Below are 23,765 nucleotides of genomic sequence, written 5' to 3'. Positions count from 1 at the left end.
TCCATCAGGCTTATCCAATCGAAACTGTGTGTGACCAAGCTCGTATCGAATCGCAGATTATTCGACGCGATACGATTTATTCCTAAAATTTTGTCACGATATCCTAAATAAATATTAAATTTCATGGGCTGCCAAGATAATTCCTCAAGCGACCCTGTTAATGAAAAATTCACGAATTTTTATGGCTACGCAAAGATTAACGTTTCACGTGATAATTACCCTATAATTAAAATAGTAAAAATAATAAAAATAATTAAAAATATCCCAATGTCAGAAAATAAAATCGACTTAAAGATGGGAGAATTAAAGTCTAACGTGATACCTTTAATTAAAATAATAAAAATAATAAAAATGATTAAAAATATCTCAATAAATATCCTAAAATTATAAGATAAAGCGGACTTGAAGAAGATGCAAAAGAATGGAATGCAAATGATCGTATTTCATAAAAATGAAGCATAAAAGAAGGTAGACGACATAATTCTGTTTTTCCTGTTTCAACGACCGGTAGATCCCCGTGTTTGTTGGTCGCGTGTGAAGCCAAATGTGACACAAATAACGAGTGTGACGCTATCGCTGTGAATTTCACGTTTTATTCGCGTGGTAAAAATTCACAGGGGGGCGAAAGATGGAAGGTTTCCACCATTCTGTGTAAGTAGAACACGCATTTATCTACATCGCTTCGCTCCTTTCCAAGAAGTGTCCAGCTTTTAAATGGAATCCAATTTGCGAAAGCATTTGACAATTTCAGCAACGACGAGGCGTGAAGTGAATGAAAGTCGCGATAGAGTGCATGCGATTAATCGCAAATTCGATTACAACGCTTCATCTTACGTGGAAATATCGTATATTCTCGTAGCACGTCCATAACAAAATGGCATAGTAATTACAAACAAATTACGCACACTTCATTAAGTAGAGATGGAATAATCGACTAATTTGCGGGAAGTGTGTTAGGAAAATGTATTCCAGCGACGACGTAATTGCTTCGGTACCTCAAGGAAAAAGCTGAACATGCAATTTAAAAGAAGTTTATCTCTGGTAATTTCTTCGGTAATCGAGAAATAATTGGGAGTAAAAGTAATAAGAACAAAGTGCAGAACATCATCGTTCGAAATATAATAAATTTGATTCTTATCTGGGAAGAAAAAGTCGAAATTGGAACAATCGTAACTTACGTAACATTTCTAGTAAGCCGAGGTACTTGAAATAGTAATATTGCAAGCAACGTGCAATTATCTTTACAAACATGCAACGCCTTCCATTCATGAAAGCAACAATTTCAAAGTATAATAAAAGAAGGACAACGATCCTGAGGAAGACGATCCTGATACGAAACACAATCTAGAGGTTACAAGAAAAGAATTTTCAAATTAAAAAAAGGAAAGGAATTTGGAAAAACACACGAGTGCAGAAATTACAAGGGGAGTGCCTGCGAAGGTACTTTAAGAGGTCAAAAGCGCGTGGAAAAGCATGAAGCGTGCGCAAGGTGCATCGTCGATCTTCGACCGATCGTTCGGTTCAGTGGTCCCCGAGGAATTACCTGATCGACTTCGTGTCACGAGTTTCTTGTCATATCGGAGTCATAGTTCGCGACACGGTGCAACACAGGTGAACGCGTCGCGACGCCACGAAAGGAATGGAAATGGAATCGCGAGCGACGAGTTAGAAAAGAGAACGTGCGATACGAGGAAGCGTCGCGCGACGAATGAAGTCGATGCCGTGCGTCGCGACGCCACCTGTGAACACGTTTCCATAGAATTCGTGGGGTCATCCAGACCCTGGACATTCGATATATATGCAAGATGAACAGTCGCCACGCGAAACGCTGTTTTCGAAGAAAAATTTTCTCTTTCAAGAAAAATCTGATACATTTGTTGCTAACTCTTCCTATAATACTCGAGGACCTTTTATCACAAGAATGTAGGAACTATGTTATAACATCGATAACGCCTTTTTACGTCGAGGAAGATGATTTTTATGGCGATTCTAAGGAAGCCTTTGCGGAGGAGTGTCTGCAAATAGTCGTTTAAAATGTTTTCGCGATATGATCAATATGCGCAAAAACATTTTTTTAAAGAATAAATTTGGTGGTGTAAAGTGACGCTTGCAATTTTCGTGATGCAAACATATAATTTTGGAAGTTATTCTATAGTAAAATTCATGACGCGTTTTTACGTCGAAGATCTTTCTTATGGCAATTATAATTAGGCAAATAGTCGCCTAAAATCATTTCGCGTTATGGTCAATACACAGAAAAAAATTTTTTTAAATAAAAGACAGACGAATTTGGTGGTGTAAAATGAAGATTGCAATTTTCGTGATATTGTTTCCTTATTACACACTGCAAAATCTTTCGTTCGAACGAATAGCCACGCGAGAAATGTTCCCCTGCGCAAAAGATTAACATGGTCATAAATTCGCGTAATAAATTTGTATTGAAAATTTGATATTTTAATTTTGTCATTTTGTTTTATTTTAAACTTCATATTGATTATCGATTTTTGTAATTTTGCTGCATGTGTCCCACATATTTAAACAAGTGGCGTCTGAGAATCGTTTATCGAGGATTTTAAAAGTCTGGTGTCGATTTAATCACACAGATGAGAAAGATTCACACGAACACATTCGGGAATTAAAAAATCATCGACGATCGATCGATCAAATTTTACGATGAACTTTATCTTCGATTTTTACGAACTCATTTTTCTGTTTTAGTAAAAGATAGAGGCAGGTGCGAGAAAAGTGCGTGAGTCACTAGTTCGATGTTCGAGAGGTACGTCAGAAGGAGTTTTTAGAACAAATTTAATCGGAATTTTCGCAAAGTCATGCAATTAGTGATTAAACAACGATGACGATCATTACTCTACAAATCAACGAGGTATTTTAAAGTATTGCGTAAGGTTAAATTAATACACGAGAACCTTTAATTTTTAATTACTCTGGAACGTAATATAAATTTAACAAAATATTTCCCTAACTGAAATTTCATTTCTGAAATTTGGTATATCTTCAAATTTCTCTTCATCTTAATTGCATAATATTTCATAAAACAATTGCCGCAGGAATGATTTCATCGTGTTTCTTCTTTTTGCATACTGCTTTAAATCTGCTATTTTCTCTTTGTTGAATTCAACAGTCGATCAAGTAAAGTATATTTATGGATAAGATAGAAATCACAAGGACTGGAAATACACTTGTGATCCTTGAATCACCGTCAATCCGGTTGAAAAAGGTATACAAGGACGGCGCGAATTTGTTCGGTTTTTCCCCTTACTGTTTGTAACTATCGAAGACTAGTAAATTAGACGATAATTCTAATCAACTAAATTGCGAAAACTGTTTCACAATATGAAATTACCATATTTTATCAATACAGGAAACGAAGCAATCGATGCAAGCCATGTGTAAAATAATCATGAAATTTCTCGCCAAAACTCGTATCTCCGTACAATTACCTTCATCTTGTTTTAAACAAACTTGTTCCTTATTGTACGCATAGCAGACATCATATACACTATGTGACATTAAATTTAAATTGAAACAAATTCGATTGAAAACCTAACTTATTCGAATGATACTAAGATAATTCCTTAAAGCTGACACGAGAATCACTATGTAGATGATTTATGTATCTTAAAAGATAAGAAGCTCTAAAAATCTAATTAAAAATTCTCTTAAATAAATTTAAAAAAATTTAACAATCATTTATACGGCAAAGAAATATTATCATTTTGCTGAACACTTTCATTGCAGTCTAAAAGACAGTTGTTCCTTGAAGAAGAAAAGTATCGCATCGCGAGGTAAATAGTTAAACGATCAGTTTCATATTTAAACACGCAGTTCACGGTTTCTCTGTAAATATTCATCGCAGAAATTTACCCAATCGTGTCTCCCTTTAGTAGAAAAAAAAAAATCCATAGGTCGGAACACTTATTTTTTATTCATCGTTAACGTCCCCATCAGCCCTGGAACGGCTCGAGACTTAACGATTATCGACTTCTCTGTTCGATGCTCGAGATACCGATTGTTTATGTTCATTCGCTAGTCGTTTACCTCGTTTACTTATTTAACATGCAGCTCGACCACCGGAATCGATAATCTCTGGAGCAATGACACATCGATCACGTACGTTGCGTGAATCTTGTGTCGATCCAGTTACTACTAATGAGATATGGAATCATCGCACGATGCAATCGCCGGGGAACATTTGCGTTAATTGCTCGATATCGAAGTTTCGACAAAGTCGAGTGTATGTCGAACACACGCGATTTCGATGCGAGATTGCGCAATTTTCGGATCGTGTTATTAAATTATATATAATGAAGAGAGACGCCTCTCAGTCGCCATTTAATCAGATCTTAAAGATGGATGTTAATTAACCCTTTGCACTCGACCACTTTTTGGCTAAAGAAGGGTAGGAGTTCAAAGATTTTCTGCTACAAAGCTGAATTCTATTATTTTCAGCAGTAAATAAGAAATTGTACAATAATTAACACGTAGAATTATTTCATTTCGACACCGCGCACACTGTTACGTTATCTTAAATTTGACATATTAATTAATATAGATCTTCGAAATTTTATCAAATGGATACTAAAGGGCGCCTCTCGAGTGCAAAGGGTTAATATGTGAAATTTACAATTACCCAACGATGCGTGGAATATCGAAGTAAAATCTACGTCTTAATTTGCATACGATTTCTTATTTAAAAATATCGTCGATTTTATGGCAGGAAGACTTCGAATTATTATTTTCCTGTAACGAAAAAATCGCCGAGTGCAAGGGTTAAGGAATAACGATTGACAGAAGTGACTTTATATCGAGATACCTTAAAAAGTAGTTTTAATATATGGAAGAATAATTAACTGGAAATAAACTACCTATGTCAGATAATATAAAACTGTTTAAAAAATTCGTTTAAAAGTCATACTACCATAAGGCGAATAATTGATAATAATTATTATCTTCGTAAATATATATTTCTTTCAATATTTCGAACAAAATAACTTAAACTGTCTACGAGAAATAATTCACGATGGAATAAAATGAAATATTATAGAGTAAAATAGGCAGTACTATGATCTACATATTTTGCAAAGCGTCTATTGCGTACATAAAATTCTGAAGTTCTTACTAAAAAACAATCTGCAGGATTTTCCAAAGCATTTCAATTACATTTAGTACCGTGCTATTAATTTTTATTGTGAACACGTTTGATATATCTCGCTGGTATAATAACATCGTAAATAATCGGAAATTGGCAATGGCGTGAAAAAAGGAATTACGAAGAAGAGTAAAGTGAGCAAAATGATCAAAAAAGGAGACGAAAATGTGAATCTTATCTCTATTTAACAAACCACCTTTGTTTCTTCTGAATTACACCATCTCCAATAAAGACTGTACAACCATGCTGCTTACTAATGGTCCTTTGGTTTTTACCTCGGGCTGTGGTAATCGGTAGCCATTGTGAGAAATATTTTTGCAAAAAGGCACATACGAATCCTAAAGTATCCGTCGGTCGACTGGCAACGCATAGTTTTCCACGTGTCCCAGTCAAACACAGTTTCTATTATTCAAGACTAGTACGCTATCTATGCCCCTATTGAGTTCGCAACGAGCAGGATAATGAAGTTCTATGGTCAATGCGACCGATCAAACGTGAACTGTTCCTTCAAACGTGTTTAATTCGCGCTATAACACTTAACTTCGAGCACATGTTACCTCAAAATGAAATATTTCCTTCAAAATGGAATAATTCGTAGGAATTAATTCACAAGAATCTTGAATTCACGTTTGAATATGTGTGTCACTTCGAGAAGAGATATTTGTCGAAAAAGAAAATGATCGAAAAAGGGAGGAGGAAGTGGATGAAATTTATTATCGTGTACGATGTCTATCATAGGAAAGCTGAGAATTTAGAGACGTATTTGACACCGGTATTTTAATGTTAAAGTTTTCCTTTTGTACAATGCTTATTGCTGACTCACGATGCATTGAATCTTTCATTAGACGAACGAGCATATGCTCATCGTTAGACTCGGTGTTGATGTAGCATATATAGTTAGAAATGTGACTTAGACGTTTGACAATTTGACACTCGTTTAGCCATGTTCCCTTATAATCGCGAAGATTTTTGAATAAGAAACTGGTTATATAATCGTGATGATTTGCCGATTTTAGATGACTGTGAACGTGTAAGAACAATTGTAATCGAGACGTGTAACGACGTTCCTGTCTTCGATTTTTGAAAGACCTGCAAATTCCAAATGTTGACACATCGACTGACCTAATTTATTTTATAAATTGCAAGAGTCAGTCGGTATATCAACGTGCCGTGTGATCAAGCTTGTGCTGTAAAACAGTGATTCACATTTGCAAGATGGAGAAACAGATAATAATTTCTTCGCTCGTACTGGTTTTTATTTCACTTGTCATAGCTAGCGGTAATTATAATGCGATAAATTATTATATTTGCATTTTTATTCGTGCTTTACGTGTCTTTCTGACGCGATTAATCCATATAGAAATTGGCTCGGACGAGACAGGTCTCGAATGCAGTGGTCGTGCTCATTACAACGTGACTATGTCTGCTTATTATCCTGATTTTAGCAGCGATGACGAATCCGACTACTCGGATGCCAGGATGAAGAAGCTGAGGACTCTGCAGGTTCGTCGTCGAATTTATTCCTATCGAAATATTTTCCACGGCAAATATTTATATATTATGTTATAAATATTTATATATTATATTCCTAGGCAAATATTTCGCTAACGCTATAAAATTCCCTTTTATTTCTCCCTTTCTTTATTATTTCACGATTTCCTTATAGCCAACAGCTCGGCAACTACGGTATAACTTTGACTCTTGACTTTTTAGTTTTACTATAGTTTCATAACTTTATTCGCATTGCTGATGGAAATACTGTTATAAGTTTCGTCGTAGGATTTTCTCGATGGCCGCACCGAATTCGTCACAGTCTCCATGGACCTTGATTCAGGGATACCATACGGCACCAAATTGTGTATTCCCGAATTAAACGCGAAATTCCTGCGAAGGATTCCACTTCAGGTAATACAGGCTTAAAGCTCAATACTATATACTTGTCACAAAATAACTGCATCGCATTCTTTAGGCTAGAGACAGAAGCCATTACAGCGACGTTAAAACGAATTCACCGGATTTCTCTCATCTGGACATTTGCGTTCGAACCGAGGAAGACACGTATGACAATTCGGTAAATGGCATTGTGACACTTTACTCATAACCATTAGAAAGAGTCACTTGATTATTATTATAATTTTCAACATTTGTAACGCGAGATGTTAGGGTAAAAGCAAGATTTGATTTTATTCGAAGGAATAACGCAATACGGACAAACATTTGTCTAGAATGAAGTATAATTATTCGATCGACGTCCAGTTAGGCCATGTTTTAATCAGATTGTAGAGATTGTCACCTGGACAAGACGTTTGCGATACTTGTCGATGGCCAAGCAACTTATAATTCTCTTGTATTTTTCCAATAGCCACACCGTATGTGATTAAATCCTTAACTGCTTTTATCGCCGCTTCATTTGGATTATGACCTGCGAATATTTTATCCATGGTTAACATTTAAGAAAGGAAAAATTTGTTTAATTAAAAAGAAAGCATGAGGATATTTTTTTTTTAACTATCTTGATTATGTACGAATTTTTCGTTTAGTTTTACGGTTTTCCTTTAATTGTAACTTTGAAAAATGAATTTATTCGATAGCAGAAAACTTACCAACGAAATTGCCAATCATGCAAATTCCAATGCTCTTCGAGTTGTAAGGCGTCGAATGTGCACCATGTTTGCCCCATCCTCTTCCCTCATAAATATTTCCGTCCTCTCCAACCAAAAACTGGTATCCTATGTCTGCCCAGTTATTTTCGTTCATGTGATGATTCTAAGTATAATCGTAAAGACAAATGATAAAATATTATTTTAAGCTTGCATTTATATATTTTCTTGTATCCAAAATAATCTTTCCAGACCAAAGTAGAAAAATATGCGATATTATGTATACTATATATATATTTCTCGAATTTTAGATATTCGAAAAAGGGGAATAATTTTATTCCTAATCGACATTCGTGTAACTTGTCCGTCTGTATACACGAGAATTGGAATTTAATCTTATTCTGACAAATTCTAAACAAGCGATTATCAATCGTTTATTCAAAGTTCGTAATCCGATAAGTGGGTAAGTTTTGTTTACTTACCTGAAAACTTCTTATCCTGGCCTGGCAAATCGCTTGAGTCGTGCAACCATCGGTAGCCGAATGATGGATTATAATAAATGGCGGTGGATCGACTGCAAGATTTCGTATGGTCGATTTCGGTGCTTTGGCTCCCCATTGTGATCTAGATATTATGTTTGGACGTACTGAATATCGAAACAAATTAACAGAAATTAATAATTCTCTAAATAAACATATTTCGGATTATTTAAAAGCTATTCCAAGTGTGTTATATAATTTATATTATTTATATTATAGAGTCAATATCGAATATCGAAGTATCGATATTTTAAAAAGAATCTATAGCTAAAATGAACTCGAAACATGTAAAAGATGGTTGCAAGATTTCGTATGGTCAATTTCGATGCTTTGACCCCCCATTGTGATCTAGATATTATGTTTGGACGTACTGAATATCGAAACAAATTAACAGAAATTAATAGTTCTCTAAATAAACATATTTCGAATTATTTAAAAACTATTCGTGTGTTTTGTAATTTACATTATTTATATTATAGAGTCGATATGGAATATCGAAGTATCGATATCTTAAAAAGAATCTATAGCTAAAGTGAACTCGAAGCGTGTAAAAGATCATTTTAACTCAGTTTGTAAATACAACGTGAAACAATGTTGAAAATATTTTCTTAAATGCATCGCGTAACAAACAATTAAGTAAAATTTTCCGTTTTAAACGATCTGCCTGCTTTAATGTTTAATTCAAGAATTGAAGGAAACGTTCTTGCAACTGCTGCTTTGTTTTGTTTTTCCTTCGTCACCTCTTCATTTTAGTGATAGACACAGTCATGGTATATAGAATCTAGACGAGACAACTCAAAATAATGATTTCCTCTGAGCGATTGAATCTTTACTTTGCAGCTACGGTAAATTATCTTTGCATGTACGTTTTATAAAGGAACAGTGTCATCGCACTGCATGTCGTAACGATAATTATCATGTTTTCGAACGGTTCGTCACGAGTAGTCAATCTAGTCCCTGAATCGATTAGACGGGGAATCTCATGCAAACTGCTTCTTAATTAGAATACTTTGAACAAGTAGATACCCACTGTGCGATGATAACGCGGCAATAAATAAACACTCTTGTTTACTAATTAACAAGCGGAATCTTTTCTCGAATATTTCATCAAACTTTTCTATACGAACGCAGGTAGCCATTGCAAACCCAAATGTATCGAATAAATATTTTTTTCTAGACTAATTGTAACCAATTCGTAAGTCATAATTAATTGTAATGACGAATAGTCTACACGATGAGACGAGCCATTGTACTCGAGAAAAGATCCTGAGAGGATAAGGAAGAGAATAAGGATACTTTACTGTAAAATTTACAACGATAAAGATCGATGGATCTGTTCGAAGACTTGACGATTTTGGAATTGTGAATTGATTCGAAGATGATATGGAAAGACTTCCACTGTTGTCACTATGCGACACTACACGACACATTGATGCGATTTTCAACGATTCTCAAAGAACAATTTATTACCTGGTGTCTGATGCACTGCACAAAACAGCTCTTGACAACTGACGAGTAGAAGGAACAAGAATAACTTCATCTTCATTCACGGAGAGGTACTGGCACTGCTAAATTGTACACGTATCTATATACGTGCATGGAGATTTATATATAGAAGATCATCGAGGTGAATTTCCTGAACTTTGACCCAGATAACAGAAGTTGGAAATTCCTTTCGACAATTAAATACTTTTGTAGGTTTACATAGCTCTTCACAGATTTCTGCATGAAATACGTACCACTGCAGAAAATGTCATTATAAATTATGTAAAATCAACATAAAGGAAGCAGTGACATATACTTGTTGTTTTTTTGGAGGAAACACGACGAGATAATTCTCGAAGCAATAATCTGCTTAATTTCATCCAACATTTCATTTATTTACTATCTTAACGTGGAAAATTGTATAACATCTCACAGATTTGTATTATATTACAAAAAACCTCTCAATTCATTCATTACGCGCCACACACATGGAATGTTTCTTCAGAATTATTTACATCTACATACTATTATACAACAAGAAAATCGGGGATATATTACGAGAAGTAGTCTAACATTACCTATGACCTTATTTATAAAATATGCGTTGTAAATCTGTTAATCTAACTTTCAACAGATATCATTCGTTTATACTTAGTCAACTATGCCCATATTGAACTAATCGGTCGAACGAAAAAATAAATAGTAGTTAACGAAGTAACGAAAACTTTTATATCGCATTATTATCGTTAATTGAATCTCTCCCTGATAGTACGATACAAATACTGTAAAAGACTTCCTTGACGTAGTAAATGTGCGAGTTTCTTTACACGTTTGTCACGCTCGTTGTCCAACGTTGTACATCGATTACAACAATTTTTTATACGTTATTCTTTAAGATACTGATATCGTTAAATAGATTGAGTCTGCTCGCTCGCGTTTCACATTTTTCACTTATTCGCGTATTCCGCGATCATAGAGAATTTCGCCGCATTCCTTGGTACGGGACAGCAAGTCCATCGTAGATGGGTTTGCAGGTATCTGTAAAGCACCTCGCCCGGACACACGGTATTTCTGACTTGTCGGTGACCAATGATGCGATAATCTTCGCTGATTTTGCCAAGAGACACTCCGTAATCGACCAAAGTGTTCACTGCCTTTAAAGCTACTTCGCTGGGTAAGAAATCTGCGCAAAAGATCATTGTCACGCGATATTAGATTTACGAATTTATTTTTAATCGAATGGTACCTGGAACTCTTGCTGCACGATGAAAATTAAAAAAAGTTTCCAAATTTTATTTTATCGCATTATATAACTGTTCCTTGGGAAGTTTTTGAATTTTTCATCGTGGAACCGTGTTTAAAAATGTCTCGACGATTACAAGAATTTAAGATGACAGATATATCGAAGTTTCTTTCCATCTTGAATTTCTAAATTTTACAATTTTCCAATTTTTAGTAGCATGAAATCCGATCAAATCGCATTCGTTCCAAATATCATTATTTTTTGGAGATATTTTCATAGGTGTTTTTCAGCATTTTGATTAGCTTCGATAAATACTCACCACTGAAATCACCAATGATACATATTCCAATGCTCTGGGTGTTGTAACCAGGTGCATGCGCTCCGACATAATTCCAGCCTCGCCCTTCGTAAACGTTTCCATCCTCGCCGATGACAAAATTGTAACCAATATCGAACCAGCCTTGGCCATCCAAATGGTAATTTTGGTAGCTTCTTACAATCTCGGAACAGGCTGCTTTGTCGTAACAGTATTTAGCAATGCCTCCGTGATGAATGACCACATACGGAGTTGGGGTCACTTCCAATAGGACTTGTTCCACCGGTGGTCTGGCTCCCCATTCCTTTCTACTCACTATGTTTGGAATCACTGCACACAAATGAAAGTGTTCTTCTGAATACTTCGATTTCCGTATAGTTGAGTGATAGGTCAAATTTGATATAAGATATGATTTGACAATGATTAGAAACAAGCACTTTAGTTTACAAGTGAAAGTATCTTGAACACTACATACAGATTTGTAACATATTTCAGCCAGATTTCGAATTTTATTACGTCGGTTTGCAAGTGTTTGAGATAGAACTGAATTAAATGCAGATTTGCCACTGAATAAAAAAATATTTACAAATAATATAAAAATTAATGATATAGTTTATATTATTGATATTTATTTGGCAGAGGTAATTCCTAATTTTTAGCAAACTGACACAATCACGCTACTTCTTACCAGAATCGTTTTTAAAATTCCCCCAGGAGAGAGGCACACCGTCAACATTTTCGATCGGCACGAGCAATGTTAGACCGTAGAATATAAGTATGAAAAAAATAGGCGATTTCATAATGCTCGACGACGTGTTAGCTCGTGGTTAAAAGTATAACTGATTGAGAATCGTGAAAGAGCGCCGGTTTTAAACGAAAAATTGATCGCGGCCGGGAAGTCCCTCAGAAGCGACCGTTGGGTCTTTTAACCCTTTCCCCTCTTCGAATCATTGTATTACGAAAACAAGTGAAACGAATTCGTTGGAACCGACTGTCGATATACGTCTTTGTCCAATGAATATTGAGAAAACGAGCCATAATCTGCGCAAGATAGAAAAATCCAAGTGATAGAACAACAATACAACGTGAAGTATTACCGTGATAAGATACAATACTCGATAATTTCACGATTGTTTATTAAAACCTGCATTCGATAATGGAATAGCATACAAAACGCACTACAAAATAATTTACTCAAATACTCAACTGGTTAATTCGTTTTCTTCATTTCTAAGCACGTTGAAATTTTTAGAAATCATTAATACGCGATTTTATTGATAATAGGTATTCGTTATCGAGAGATAAAAATTTCATGACAAAACACTACCTAATATTTAGTCGTTTAATATAAATATATCTTCTATTAACATTTTCCTGATATTTGTCAAGTGCAGCTTGAACATTTTATCCGATTTGAATAATTAATGAAAGTAACGAAAATGCATATTCAACGTCTTAGATATGAAAAAGATTATAAGCGTCGAATAGTGTTGAAGATAATTATGGAAATTTCGGATCGGAAACTACTGTGAGTATATTGTTGAATATTCTCTTTCACTTCAAAAGAACTATAAAACTAAAAATGCATTTGAAAAGAATTGTGGTGAATGTTCAATTATAGGTTCAACTATGGGTTCAACTATACGCATTAAGAAACTAATTTAAAGTGCTTATTCAAGTCATTCTACTTGTTATTCCCTCGTTGTTTAGAAAAATATAAAAAAGGTTTACAAACATGTTCAATAAATTAATGCTAAATCATTAAATTGTTAAACTGGTATTAAACCAAAAGCTACCATCTTTTATCATATAATGTAAAGTCTTTAATTAAAAAAATTACTTCAAAATTATAATATCGGGAAATCACGCATTACTCAATGTGATATAAAATCAAACGAAAAATTATGTAGTAAATATAAAAAGTTTTTACAAGATTAAACAAAAAGAAAAGAAAATATACAATTCTAAAAAAAAAGTTTATCAAGGAGAGATGAATTTTTAAAACTTATTTTTTTAAACGTTACTTATGTATTCTTCCGTAGAGGTCGTTGTGTCTTAAGTCGTTTTCTCTTCCTGTTACTTTACCGACAATACTTACCAATCACTCTAAATTCTTAAGTTACATGTATATCTTACATTACTTTTTTAAATATTTACTTCCCTATTAATATCTTTTTACTTATAAATATAACAATTGAATAATTTGAGAGCTGACGGAAATATATTTAATAATAAAATATTGTACTATATTTTATTCGTGACTTATCATAAATAAGATATAAAAAAATTAATAATTTACTAGCTAATTAAGGCGTGATTAATTTATTAAAATTACAAGATGTTATCTTTGAATATTTGTAAAATTTATCTTGTAATTCGATGCAGTTTATCTTTCAGTTTAGATTCGAATTATATATCGTTAAGCCGTGATTTGATTTCCGTCTCAAATTATTTTATTGCGTATTAGTATTTCACAAATAAGTATGGAAAAAGCTACCGAGTGTAAGATGTTTAAATTCGGATTTTCGAGTAACAAGGAAGATGAAGGTATTTTTGTATCCTGTCTTTCTATACGAGTAATTAAAATTTTCAATATTGAAAAACAATTTTGAGGTTATACTTACTTTATGTTTCTGCATGCGTGTAATTTTCTAACGAAGCCTCTATCGAATTAATATTTTAAGTGTTAAAAAAAGAATTGAACATTCTAGAAGAAATTGTCGATACGAAAAAATCGACAATTAACTGGATATCTGCTTCAAAAGTAGAAATATCAGAATTACAACTCGAAGAACAGTATGAGCCCAATGATTATGTAGAATGTTTAGTATTTCCGGATTGTAAATTAAAACTAATTAAATCGGAAAAGGCTTTGCAAGATTTACAAAAGCAAAATTGTACAAATATTATAGAAGCGGAATTACAACATTCTGATCTTATTCCCGCTAAATACGAAGGTAGACTATAATTTTTTTTAAAACAAAATTGTGTATTTTTGGAACATAAATTATACTTGTTAATATTTGTGTTGTTAAAAAAAGTTTCTTCAACATCCACGATAATAAAAAATTGCTGAATTACACAAATTCTTGTACCAAGGTGGTTTAAAAATCTGGGAATGCAGTTACGATCTAGGACAGTATATATTCGAAAACAATATCGATTTCCAAGACAAATTTGTTTTGGATTTAGGATGTGGCACCGGTATTATTGGTCTCATTGCTCTTCGTAAAAATTCCATTGTTCATTTTCAAGATTATGTTCGTATTTGGTGCAGTAAACTTGTGATATATATTGCTATCAAACTACTATATTATTAAATGAACTGTGCAATTATTTCTGCAGAATGTTGAAGTTATTAAAAGTGTAACGATTCCAAACGTCTTATTGAATTTTGATAATCGAGAAAATGTATTAAAAAGATGTCAATTTTTTTGCGGCGACTGGGAATCGTTCACGAAATTATATAATTCAAATAACGAAAACGAATCCCCGAAGTACGATCTCATTTTCACGAGTGAAACGATTTATAATCCTGATAATCATAAAAAACTATACGAAGTTTTCAAACAGAAACTCAAACAGGATGGGGTGGGGCAAGTACAATTTTTAAAATCTGAACTCAGTGTAGATTCTTATAAGAACAGAATATAAAATCAAACACATAATGTTTCTAGATTCATTGCTGGTAAAAGTTATTATTTTGGTGTTGGAGGAGGAATGAGGCAATTTCAGAATCTATTAGAAGAAAATGATATTTTTGATGTTCAGATAGCATGGAAAAGTAAAAAGGGTAATCAAATATATCAATTTTAGTTTAAACATATAACTTTCAATTTTTCTGAACAAATAATTGTATGCATATATATTTTTAGGATTACAAAGAGAAATTCTAATAATTACAAGGAAATGACGTTCGTAAACTTACCTAACTCGTTATTGTGGAATGTATCACTTGCATTTATACATTTAATAAATAATCAACTTTTTTTTTAAATCTATGGAGATAGTCTTTCATAAACCCAACCGTTATCTCCCTTATGAACGAGTACATTATCAATTTTTTCGTTTGGTTTAGGTCGCCTAAAACGAATTCTGTCGTGTAAACGATCACTTTGGCCTTGCCAAAATTCTACAGAATGTGGTATGATAACATATCCGCCCCTGAAAATCAGATTAGATCGTTACTGTACATAGAAAATTTTCAATAACACAATATTCAATCTTATTGAATAAATAATTGAATAAATTACCACCAGTTCGGTCTTTTAACTTGACCCTCCGGAAATTGTGCTATTAATTCTCTTTCCTTCACGATAAGCGTTTGCCTACTTGCAATTACGTTACTTTGGTTACTGGCAATTGATCCTATTTGATTTTCATATGGCCGGCTTTGAAAGTAACGATCCGAGTCTTCTGAAGAAGTTTTCTGTACTTTTCCCTCTATACGCACCTAATACAAAATATTACGTGTATGTAAAATAGTAGATAAAAGATTTAAAGTGTGATTTTTGGTTGAATGATTTATTCGATCAGCTGATTGCATCTTTTCGTGAAAATACATAAATCGATGGTTCTTACGCTTCGTTTCAAAGGTTCCCAGTAAAAGACCACTGCCACATTAGGATTTTCAGCCTGAAAATTTAATAATTGTAGCATTTTTTCATAGTATTAAAAATGGTACATCAATTTGATATACTCACTAGTTCGCGGCCTTTTCTGCTTTCGTAATTGGTATAAAATTTAAAACCGTCGGTACCAAAACTTTTAAGTAATACAGCTCGTGCAGAGGGATTTCCATCTCTGTAAGAAATAATATTTTTTAAAAATGTTTATTAACGAACAACGACAAGAGGTTTATATAGCAGTACCTATTGGCTGTGGCAAGAATCATAGCGTTTGGTTCGAAAATTTGCGGAGTTTTGCAAGCTTCGTTGAACCATGCTTTAAATTGACCAATAGGCTCTTTGCTTACAAGTTGATCTTCCATGAAGGTTTCATTTTTGTCTTTGTATTTAATTCGCATACCTATAAGTATTCGATATTCTATTACTTTTAATCTCATAAAATATTACAAGTTTCGATGTATTATTAATACTGTGACATGTAGTTCTTCTCAATACATAAAGCACAGCTTTCCTCAACATAAAAGTAAAATATACTTACATATCATGCAATGTATACATACTCCATTAAAATCGATTTGCAAATTTTCTTAGTACATTTTTACATCTTAATATCTTGTTTATAGATTATTTACAAATTATTTTACAATGTTAATGATATTAACATTAAAATTACAATTCCGATATGTTCGTAGAAAAAAGTATGTATATATCATGATGGATGTTCGATAACAGACTACGTATAGCCCCGTGTTAACAATTGAATCATGTGATTGAATACACTTAAAAAAAAGTAAGTCAAAATTAAAGAATACATTTGGAATATTCGTTTTGTGAACCAGGTGTATAATATGTGTGTGTAGCTAATTTACAATTAAATTGATGGTAATGACAAAGAATTCTTTTTTTTTATAAACACAATAATTACAGAAGTGAAAGTACCTCCAACGTTAACCGTGAAGTTTGTATCCTGAACCGTTGGTTTCACAAATGACATTATGTGAAATATTTAAAAAATATTTATTGAACACGGAAGTATGGACTTGAGTGTAACACGAGATCAAAAGTCACTGGCGAAATCTAATAACGAATAAATTTATTAAAACATGAAACAATAAAGATAAACGTAACACACTTTATCACACACTACTTGTGTTAAGTATGAGTATTACACTTAGTACTAAATACATTTGATCGAGGTTATAGTCCCCCTCCTACACGATTTTGACCTTTTTAAGCGAAAGATGGCGCACGATGCCGTAAGCTACAAAGATTTTTTACTGATTTATTACATGGTAATTTTTGTGTACATTATACAAGTTTAATGTTACTTTGCAGCTAATGTTTTTAATTCATATTAGATCAATCTTTTGCTACATGTTCATTTTTGAATAAATTATGCATAACTAATAGTTTTTTCGTTGATGTAATTTGTTTGCACTTTTGATTTGAAGAATTGAAATATAAATACGCTATAGCAATACATAATGATATATTATAATGTGTGTAAATAATCTTAAGGTATTAGTTTTCAATTGCATAATTAGTCCATCCATATTTTTGTCTCAATTGTTATGATTCACTGCATTATCATATTATTCATTGCATGGATATATATTTTAAAGGGACTTTATTTCAAAAAATAGTTCTTTTTACATAACTTAATCTTTTCCCGTAAACAATTTAAAAAAATGCAACACATACGTCTTTTCAGCAACAATTATAACAGGTAGTATATTTAAAAATAACTGCAAGTAAATCGATTTATGTAAAAAATTCTGTTGCATATTTTCATATTTTGATTTCCATGTTTATTAATCAGCTACATGCGTATTTACGTGCTGTTATGTCTGTTATCTATTGATCATCAAAATGGTGTTTTGGAAGTGAAACATAAGTTTTGTTATTTGTATTGTATGTGCTTATTGTTAGATGTAAGGGAAAATATGTTTAAATTTAAATAGCTGTTATAAAGTTCGGAAATACTAATGAAATTATTTTTCATATATGATCAAGTAGTAAATAATATCGTTAGGTTATAATGAAATTATAGTAGAAATTTAAGGTATATTAAGTAGATGGTATAAAATTTAATTATTTATAAGGTGAATTTTGTATAAAACAATTATTTTTAATATATAATTGTTAAGAATTAAATTGTATTGTCACATTTAATTGTAAATATTTGTTAACCAGTTGAAGATTCCTATCAAAATATAAATTTGCATTTACAATAAAAATAATAAAATACATATTTGACAGTAAAAACGTTTTCACAAAAAAAAGTAACTTGTGATATTGAATAAGAATAGTAAATTGTACTATTAAATATGTGTACAAAAGTCAACAATGTAAGTTTCATTTATAATACAAAAATAATAAAATAGTTTAAAAAGTTACAAATAAATAATTTATTTGAAGAAATGAAAAACATTTGAATATTTTTATACAATTTTTTTTAACCAATTGTTTAATTGTTCAATATCTGCAGAAGTTTCAGAATCCTTATTGTATGCACTACATTCTGCAAATTCAATATTTATATCTAGATGAGAAAATTCAAAATCTTTTCCTTGCTCGCCAAGGAAAATATTTCTTGCTGATGCATCTGTAGCTTCCAATTGACTTGTTTTTGTCATACGTAATAAATTTATTTCTTTCTCTAATAAAGTCTTTATAACAGCTGAACCTTTTGCCATAGTCTGATCTTGTTTATTGCATAATATAAGTACAGACTTTTTTTGTATAGCAGATTCAGAGAGTAAGTTATATAAAAATCTGAAAGTCAAAGGGTATTTATTATTTCTATTACAGAATGTGATGACTTATCTCCTGCATGTACTTACTCTGCGACATCTCGAATATCCTTTTGGAAAGTTACTGAATCAATCACATAGACAAGTCCTTTTGCGGATGACTTGAACTGATCAAAAAATTTATAACGCAGACGTTCATGTCCTGGTATATCAACAATTTTCAAGGATCGCTAAATACACCAACAACTTTAGAGACCTATGTTTTCAGTATGTCAAAACTTACATTTTATATGAAATACTGAAGAAGCATTAATACAAACTTACATTATTAATTATAATGTCACCTACATTTTCTTTTACAGATGTATGCGTTTTAATAAATTTGGAACATAGTAGACGTGCATATAATAGTGTTTTACCAGCATCACTGAGACCAGTTAATAATATATTGTTTCCTATAGACCTTCTCCGGTGCCATATGGCAAACAATACTGAGATGAAGAACAGACATAAAAAAGATAGTAATGTTTAAGGCCGTGTTATTACTACCAAACAAAAGGTTCTATAGATATGAACTTATGGATCTTAGAATAAATGTTTAAGAAAATTTTTAAACAAAAATGTACCTATATTTATATTATGTATACAACGACAATATTATGTTTGTTTCATTACTTATAGCTATATTTATGATGTTCATAAATTACTGTGACTATAATGATATACATCTTTTCTAAATAAATAAATGTTATATTTATAAAATATTATAAATGGAACTGTGAGACAGCATATTATTTATAAATGTCATTAAAAAATTACAAACATTATTTAATGATATACGTGGAAACATAGAAGAGCATGTTATTCACTATTGAATAATAGTTGACATATGGAAATTTATTACATGTGACTTTCATGTTGTATATATAATTTGTTTAATTTTTAATACATGATCATAAAATTTGATAGACCCAAAGCATACAGAATTTATAACCTATGAGTATTATATTACATTACCTATAGTTACAATAATTGCGATAACTGCAGCTAATATAGCCATAAACTGAGAATCTACGTCATGGTCTATCAGTGGGTTCACAAACTTTTCCATTGTGAAAGGATTTTTCTTAATGTTTACCCCAGATCACCTCGTGGACACCAATTCCCGTAAAATATGTCAGCAATAGTGTACATTATAGTACAACATCATGCTGTATATTTATGACATACAGAAGCGCCATCTAATATAATGAAATGGTTATTCGTACATGCATCATTTATATTATGTAGTATAATATATATTATGAAAACTATTTTAATAACCAATATTCATAAAACAGTATTGAAAAATTCTGAAAGTTTTGTTTATGAAAATATTGACTATAAGTGGAAATACAAATAGAAATTTAGTAGTATCTTATAGAACATAAGAGAATTTTTGAAATACTGGATACGAAAAAAATTCGTTCCTTCTACAACAAGATTGCGCTGTGTTCGATTCAAGCTATACATTTAATTCACCAAATGAGTTGTGCATCTAGATATTTTCATGGGGACATTAAGGAACGAACGTATATTCGAAATCGTATTTCAAATACCATCAGCTTCTTAAGAGTAACTAAAATTTAATATTTAATTTAATATTCAATTATAAAAATATCACGTATCACCTATTATTATAAATGGAAAATTAAAGTGTTACATTCAAACTAAGAGTCAGAATTAGATGAGGTACACAGTAAATCAAATTAATGATTCATGGACAAAAATTTAATAAACAGAGGTATGAAATAAAGAATTTTCTACATCTTTCATCAAAAGAATATATTTTTAAACATTGAATTAATAAAATTATAGGAAGAAAGAATATAATTATTATTTATTGCTACAATAAATGAAATATAACAATTTTTTTAATTACTTTAAATCATGAAATTTTTAACATAAAACCATTTTTCAATTCTATCATAACTAATATTTCATGGGATATTTTATTTATTTTGTAAATTCAAATCAAAATATTGAAAATTTGTTATGCTACCGGTACGAATTTGCGTAGATCGTTGCCCATAATAGTTTTATGACATTCAAATCTTCGGCCTAGCGCGCGCATTGAAAGTGAAAGGCGACGCTAGCCTTTCCACCAATCCGCTGCTGCTTAGATGAAACTACTACGCGGGAGGGGAGTCAGTCTACTGTTGAAACTCAAGGCGGGTGGACGTTTCGTCTTGTTCTAGGTATGAAATTTGGCGCGTATATTTATTGCGTAATACTTTCATGTCTAATCTCTTACCGTTTATACACTATCATTAGCTTCATTCGATTAATACGTACTTATGTTATAACTTTTTGAACATTATTGTAATAATATTACGTAATTTTTCAAATTCTTTTTGCATCGCGTTTTTGAATTTGATTGTTAGTTACTGGCAGTTTCAATTATCAATTTTTACGACGAAATTTAAATATGATAGTTCAATTTTAGCATAATTAGTTACTGTTCGATACATTTATTTTAAATTTTTAATGTTCTTTTGTGCAGATTATTGGTTGATTGCAAAAATCACGTAAAGTGTACTGGACGCCAACGTACGTAGTGGAGAACGAAGTATAGACGCCGCCGAACGTAGCGGAGAACGAAATATGGACGCCATGATGGTTCGTCTTCAAATTTATTAAGCTTTCGTAAAGATAAACTTATTATACCGAAGCCAGATATAATATACATTTTTAAGTCCTTTTATTTATTAATTATCGGTAATTTGTTTGATGAATAATTTTACAATACGTAATTAATATTTGATTTTTGAATTTAAAATAAATTTATTAAATCGTGTTATATTTGAATAAGAAATTGAAATAACTCACATTTTATATTATTTCGGTCGCGAATAATTTAAAATGTCGTTATAATTTGGCCTTGAGTAATTATTTTTATTATTTCTACGAAAGAATTCGCAATTATAAACGCGAACATTTTTCGATACAAGCTTCGGAACGGTTATTGCACAGTATGATTGCGCAGATATTTTAAATTCTAAAATGAATAGTCTCATATAATTTCTTGCATTCAGTTATATCACATTGTAATATTTATCAAATTTTACATTTATTCCTGTGTATTTCAAATAGCCGTTCTATTTTTCACTCTTATCGTCAGCGAAACGAATAACGGTCAGTTATAACTTCATAAAAACAGCAGTACTTTTTTTTAATAGACTTTCGACAGGCTTCGACAGGCTTCGACAAGAATCCTCCCCCCTGCTCCCCGCCCACTAACGTTTTTCTTGCAGGAATTTTTGTAGTCGCGCGCAATGCGACCGTAGAGTCAGTGTTTTTATACGTATCAAGTTTCTCCTTCGGAGCCCTATGGCTATGCTCAGTATAAACATAACATTCACACGCGGAAGTAGAGTCAGTGTTTGTGCGCCGATTGAATCTGAAGCCGACGCGTTAATAATCCTTTATTTTTCTTTTTTTTTAAATGCATATTTGCTTTCTTTTCTTTTAAATATTCGTTACCGGTATTAGTGCCAGTTATTCCTTGGAATGGATTCAACGAAGCCAAGAATGTAAGTATATCTGTATATTGTAAATTAATTAATTTTAGTCTTTTTAATTTGTTTTCATAATTATTAATTATCAGAAAAAAAGAATAAAAATGTATAGAGTTCAATAGATTTTAAACTATTACATTAAAGTATCAATTTTTTATTATTTAAAACTTTTTAAATATTAAATTGTGTCTTTAGGAACAGACTATAATATCCAATGTTTTTTTTACAGATTTTTGCTGCTGCTATTTTTCATCCATCCAGTGATTCTACCTTCATGACAGCCTTCACGATGACGGTCTTCACGACTTCAGTTTTCTTCATGACTTCTTGTCGGCAATTGCAACTCACCATGCTCACCGCATCATTGGTGAGTTGCATGCATTTTGGTTCCTCTGGTCACTCAATCATGTCGTAGGATGAAAGGTCCAAATCGACACGAGTGATTGGTTGTATACGTAGAATTTCTGATGAGCATAGTGACCACGGGTATTTATTATACCCGTGAGTTGTAACAAAATGTCTCTTGTGTTTTATTTATTAATTGAGGATAGGTTTTCTTGCACATCGCGTTTTTGAATAATAATAATAATAACAAAAATGGATAGTTAGTTTGAGTATATTGACATGTTATATTAATAACATGAATAGTTTACAATAGAATAAACATTGAAGTACATATTTAAGTAATGAAATACTGAAGTATCTTGTAGTGAAGAAGTCGAATGCCCTTCGACTTCGTTATTATGAACATTATAATTATGATACAGCAACAATGATTATATCTTTTATCATTGTTGTTTTAAGAAATAAATGCGAATTCCATTTTTGTTTTTTTATAATAATCTTGAATAATTTAATTGAACGAATTTGAAATACAATAATAGTAGTATTAAATTTCTTTCGTGGAAAAATATATTAAATATTATGTGCAAGAAAACATTTCGCGACAGATAGATTTTGGAATCAAAGCAATAAATATGAACTCTATTTTTGTGTTTTCGAAAATGTGCTTTGATGAAGAAATCATCTGAGGTTATTTTTATTCATTTTTAAATTAAAGTCAATTATTTTATTACATCTCGAGTCCTTGTCTTTTCTTTCACAAGTAAATTCCTTATTCATTATCAATATTTTCTTTCAATATTTAAATTTAAATAATTCGTTAATTTTGTAAAGTAAAATCATTGCAGATAAGTTGCAAATATACAAGATAAAAGAACGTTAATCCGTTAAATAAACGCTAATCATGTTCTTAGATCAGGATTTTCAGGTTTAACCCTTTCCGTGTTCATTGCCAGGAACTCACTCACGTGCCCAGGTGCTACTTGTGTGAGTGAAAGGCAATGGACATGATGACCATAGTTCATAAGCTTGTAATAATTTTTGTGGCGGCTGACGATGAGTTAGGGTATCGTGCACGACGTATTTTCCACATTGTGTGTGTGGTTAGGCTGTGGAATTACGTCGTTCGTATAAT

At 31.9% G+C, this 23,765-nt stretch overlaps 5 protein-coding genes across 5 annotated transcripts; 2 read left to right on the top strand and 3 right to left on the bottom strand.

The window, feature by feature from the left end:
* The first annotated feature begins 5,876 nt into the window (after positions 1 to 5,876).
* On the top strand, positions 5,877 to 7,277 carry LOC108545227 (uncharacterized). Its single transcript, XM_017896741.1, has 3 exons — positions 5,877 to 6,670; positions 6,947 to 7,072; positions 7,137 to 7,277. The coding sequence occupies exons 1-3, from the start codon at positions 6,383 to 6,385 to the stop codon at positions 7,266 to 7,268; spliced, it is 546 nt and encodes a 181-aa protein (XP_017752230.1). The 5' UTR covers positions 5,877 to 6,382; the 3' UTR covers positions 7,269 to 7,277.
* A 42-nt stretch (positions 7,278 to 7,319) lies between these two features.
* Positions 7,320 to 12,403, bottom strand: LOC108545210 (peptidoglycan recognition protein 3-like). Its single transcript, XM_017896721.1, has 8 exons — positions 12,039 to 12,403; positions 11,354 to 11,680; positions 10,743 to 10,974; positions 10,011 to 10,047; positions 9,777 to 9,846; positions 8,250 to 8,413; positions 7,771 to 7,933; positions 7,320 to 7,589 (listed from the first exon to the last, which is right to left on the bottom strand). The coding sequence occupies exons 1-8, from the start codon at positions 12,148 to 12,150 to the stop codon at positions 7,405 to 7,407; spliced, it is 1,290 nt and encodes a 429-aa protein (XP_017752210.1). The 5' UTR covers positions 12,151 to 12,403; the 3' UTR covers positions 7,320 to 7,404.
* A 1,368-nt stretch (positions 12,404 to 13,771) lies between these two features.
* On the top strand, positions 13,772 to 15,032 carry LOC108545228 (histidine protein methyltransferase 1 homolog). Its single transcript, XM_017896742.1, has 4 exons — positions 13,772 to 13,897; positions 14,062 to 14,307; positions 14,450 to 14,610; positions 14,696 to 15,032. The coding sequence occupies exons 1-4, from the start codon at positions 13,834 to 13,836 to the stop codon at positions 15,002 to 15,004; spliced, it is 780 nt and encodes a 259-aa protein (XP_017752231.1). The 5' UTR covers positions 13,772 to 13,833; the 3' UTR covers positions 15,005 to 15,032.
* Positions 15,033 to 15,269: 237 nt separating this feature from the next.
* LOC108545226 (pyridoxine-5'-phosphate oxidase) lies at positions 15,270 to 17,181 on the bottom strand. Its single transcript, XM_017896739.1, has 6 exons — positions 16,918 to 17,181; positions 16,222 to 16,378; positions 16,054 to 16,153; positions 15,932 to 15,985; positions 15,604 to 15,803; positions 15,270 to 15,514 (listed from the first exon to the last, which is right to left on the bottom strand). The coding sequence occupies exons 1-6, from the start codon at positions 16,970 to 16,972 to the stop codon at positions 15,349 to 15,351; spliced, it is 732 nt and encodes a 243-aa protein (XP_017752228.1). The 5' UTR covers positions 16,973 to 17,181; the 3' UTR covers positions 15,270 to 15,348.
* A 1,238-nt stretch (positions 17,182 to 18,419) lies between these two features.
* Positions 18,420 to 19,892, bottom strand: SrpRbeta (signal recognition particle receptor beta). Its single transcript, XM_017896738.1, has 4 exons — positions 19,749 to 19,892; positions 19,056 to 19,222; positions 18,822 to 18,961; positions 18,420 to 18,753 (listed from the first exon to the last, which is right to left on the bottom strand). Exons 1-4 carry the CDS (start codon positions 19,840 to 19,842, stop codon positions 18,420 to 18,422), a joined length of 735 nt encoding a protein of 244 aa, XP_017752227.1. The 5' UTR covers positions 19,843 to 19,892.
* Positions 19,893 to 23,765: the final 3,873 nt, after the last annotated feature.

This window comes from Eufriesea mexicana, unplaced genomic scaffold (assembly GCF_001483705.2).
Source record: "Eufriesea mexicana isolate 0111107269 unplaced genomic scaffold, ASM148370v2 scaffold382, whole genome shotgun sequence".
Lineage (NCBI taxonomy): Eukaryota > Metazoa > Arthropoda > Insecta > Hymenoptera > Apidae > Eufriesea > Eufriesea mexicana.
The sequence above is the reverse complement of the archived record's forward strand: the minus strand, read 5'-3'. Positions and strand labels throughout refer to the sequence as shown.

Excerpts from the sequence above, each read along its gene's own strand:
- LOC108545227 (XM_017896741.1), top strand. The coding sequence starts at position 6,383 with ATGGAGAAACAGATAATAATTTCTTCGCTCGTACTGGTTTTTATTTCA. Across the intron at positions 6,671-6,946 it reads AGAAGCTGAGGACTCTGCAG|GATTTTCTCGATGGCCGCAC; the intron begins GTTCGTCGTCGA and ends GTTTCGTCGTAG. Across the intron at positions 7,073-7,136 it reads TGCGAAGGATTCCACTTCAG|GCTAGAGACAGAAGCCATTA; the intron begins GTAATACAGGCT and ends CGCATTCTTTAG.
- LOC108545210 (XM_017896721.1), bottom strand. The coding sequence starts at position 12,150 with ATGAAATCGCCTATTTTTTTCATACTTATATTCTACGGTCTAACATTG. Across the intron at positions 11,681-12,038 it reads GAATTTTAAAAACGATTCTG|TGATTCCAAACATAGTGAGT; the intron begins GTAAGAAGTAGC and ends ATTTGTGTGCAG. Across the intron at positions 7,590-7,770 it reads CATGATTGGCAATTTCGTTG|GTCATAATCCAAATGAAGCG; the intron begins GTAAGTTTTCTG and ends AAATATTCGCAG.
- LOC108545228 (XM_017896742.1), top strand. The coding sequence starts at position 13,834 with ATGGAAAAAGCTACCGAGTGTAAGATGTTTAAATTCGGATTTTCGAGT. Across the intron at positions 13,898-14,061 it reads GAGTAACAAGGAAGATGAAG|AAGAAATTGTCGATACGAAA; the intron begins GTATTTTTGTAT and ends TGAACATTCTAG. Across the intron at positions 14,611-14,695 it reads TTGTTCATTTTCAAGATTAT|AATGTTGAAGTTATTAAAAG; the intron begins GTTCGTATTTGG and ends TTATTTCTGCAG.
- LOC108545226 (XM_017896739.1), bottom strand. The coding sequence starts at position 16,972 with ATGTCATTTGTGAAACCAACGGTTCAGGATACAAACTTCACGGTTAAC. Across the intron at positions 15,986-16,053 it reads GCAGAAAAGGCCGCGAACTA|GCTGAAAATCCTAATGTGGC; the intron begins GTGAGTATATCA and ends TTAAATTTTCAG. Across the intron at positions 15,515-15,603 it reads GTTAAAAGACCGAACTGGTG|GGGCGGATATGTTATCATAC; the intron begins GTAATTTATTCA and ends TCTGATTTTCAG.
- SrpRbeta (XM_017896738.1), bottom strand. The coding sequence starts at position 19,842 with ATGGAAAAGTTTGTGAACCCACTGATAGACCATGACGTAGATTCTCAG. Across the intron at positions 19,223-19,748 it reads CGCAATTATTGTAACTATAG|TATTGTTTGCCATATGGCAC; the intron begins GTAATGTAATAT and ends TCTTCATCTCAG. Across the intron at positions 18,962-19,055 it reads GTGACATTATAATTAATAAT|CGATCCTTGAAAATTGTTGA; the intron begins GTAAGTTTGTAT and ends TGGTGTATTTAG.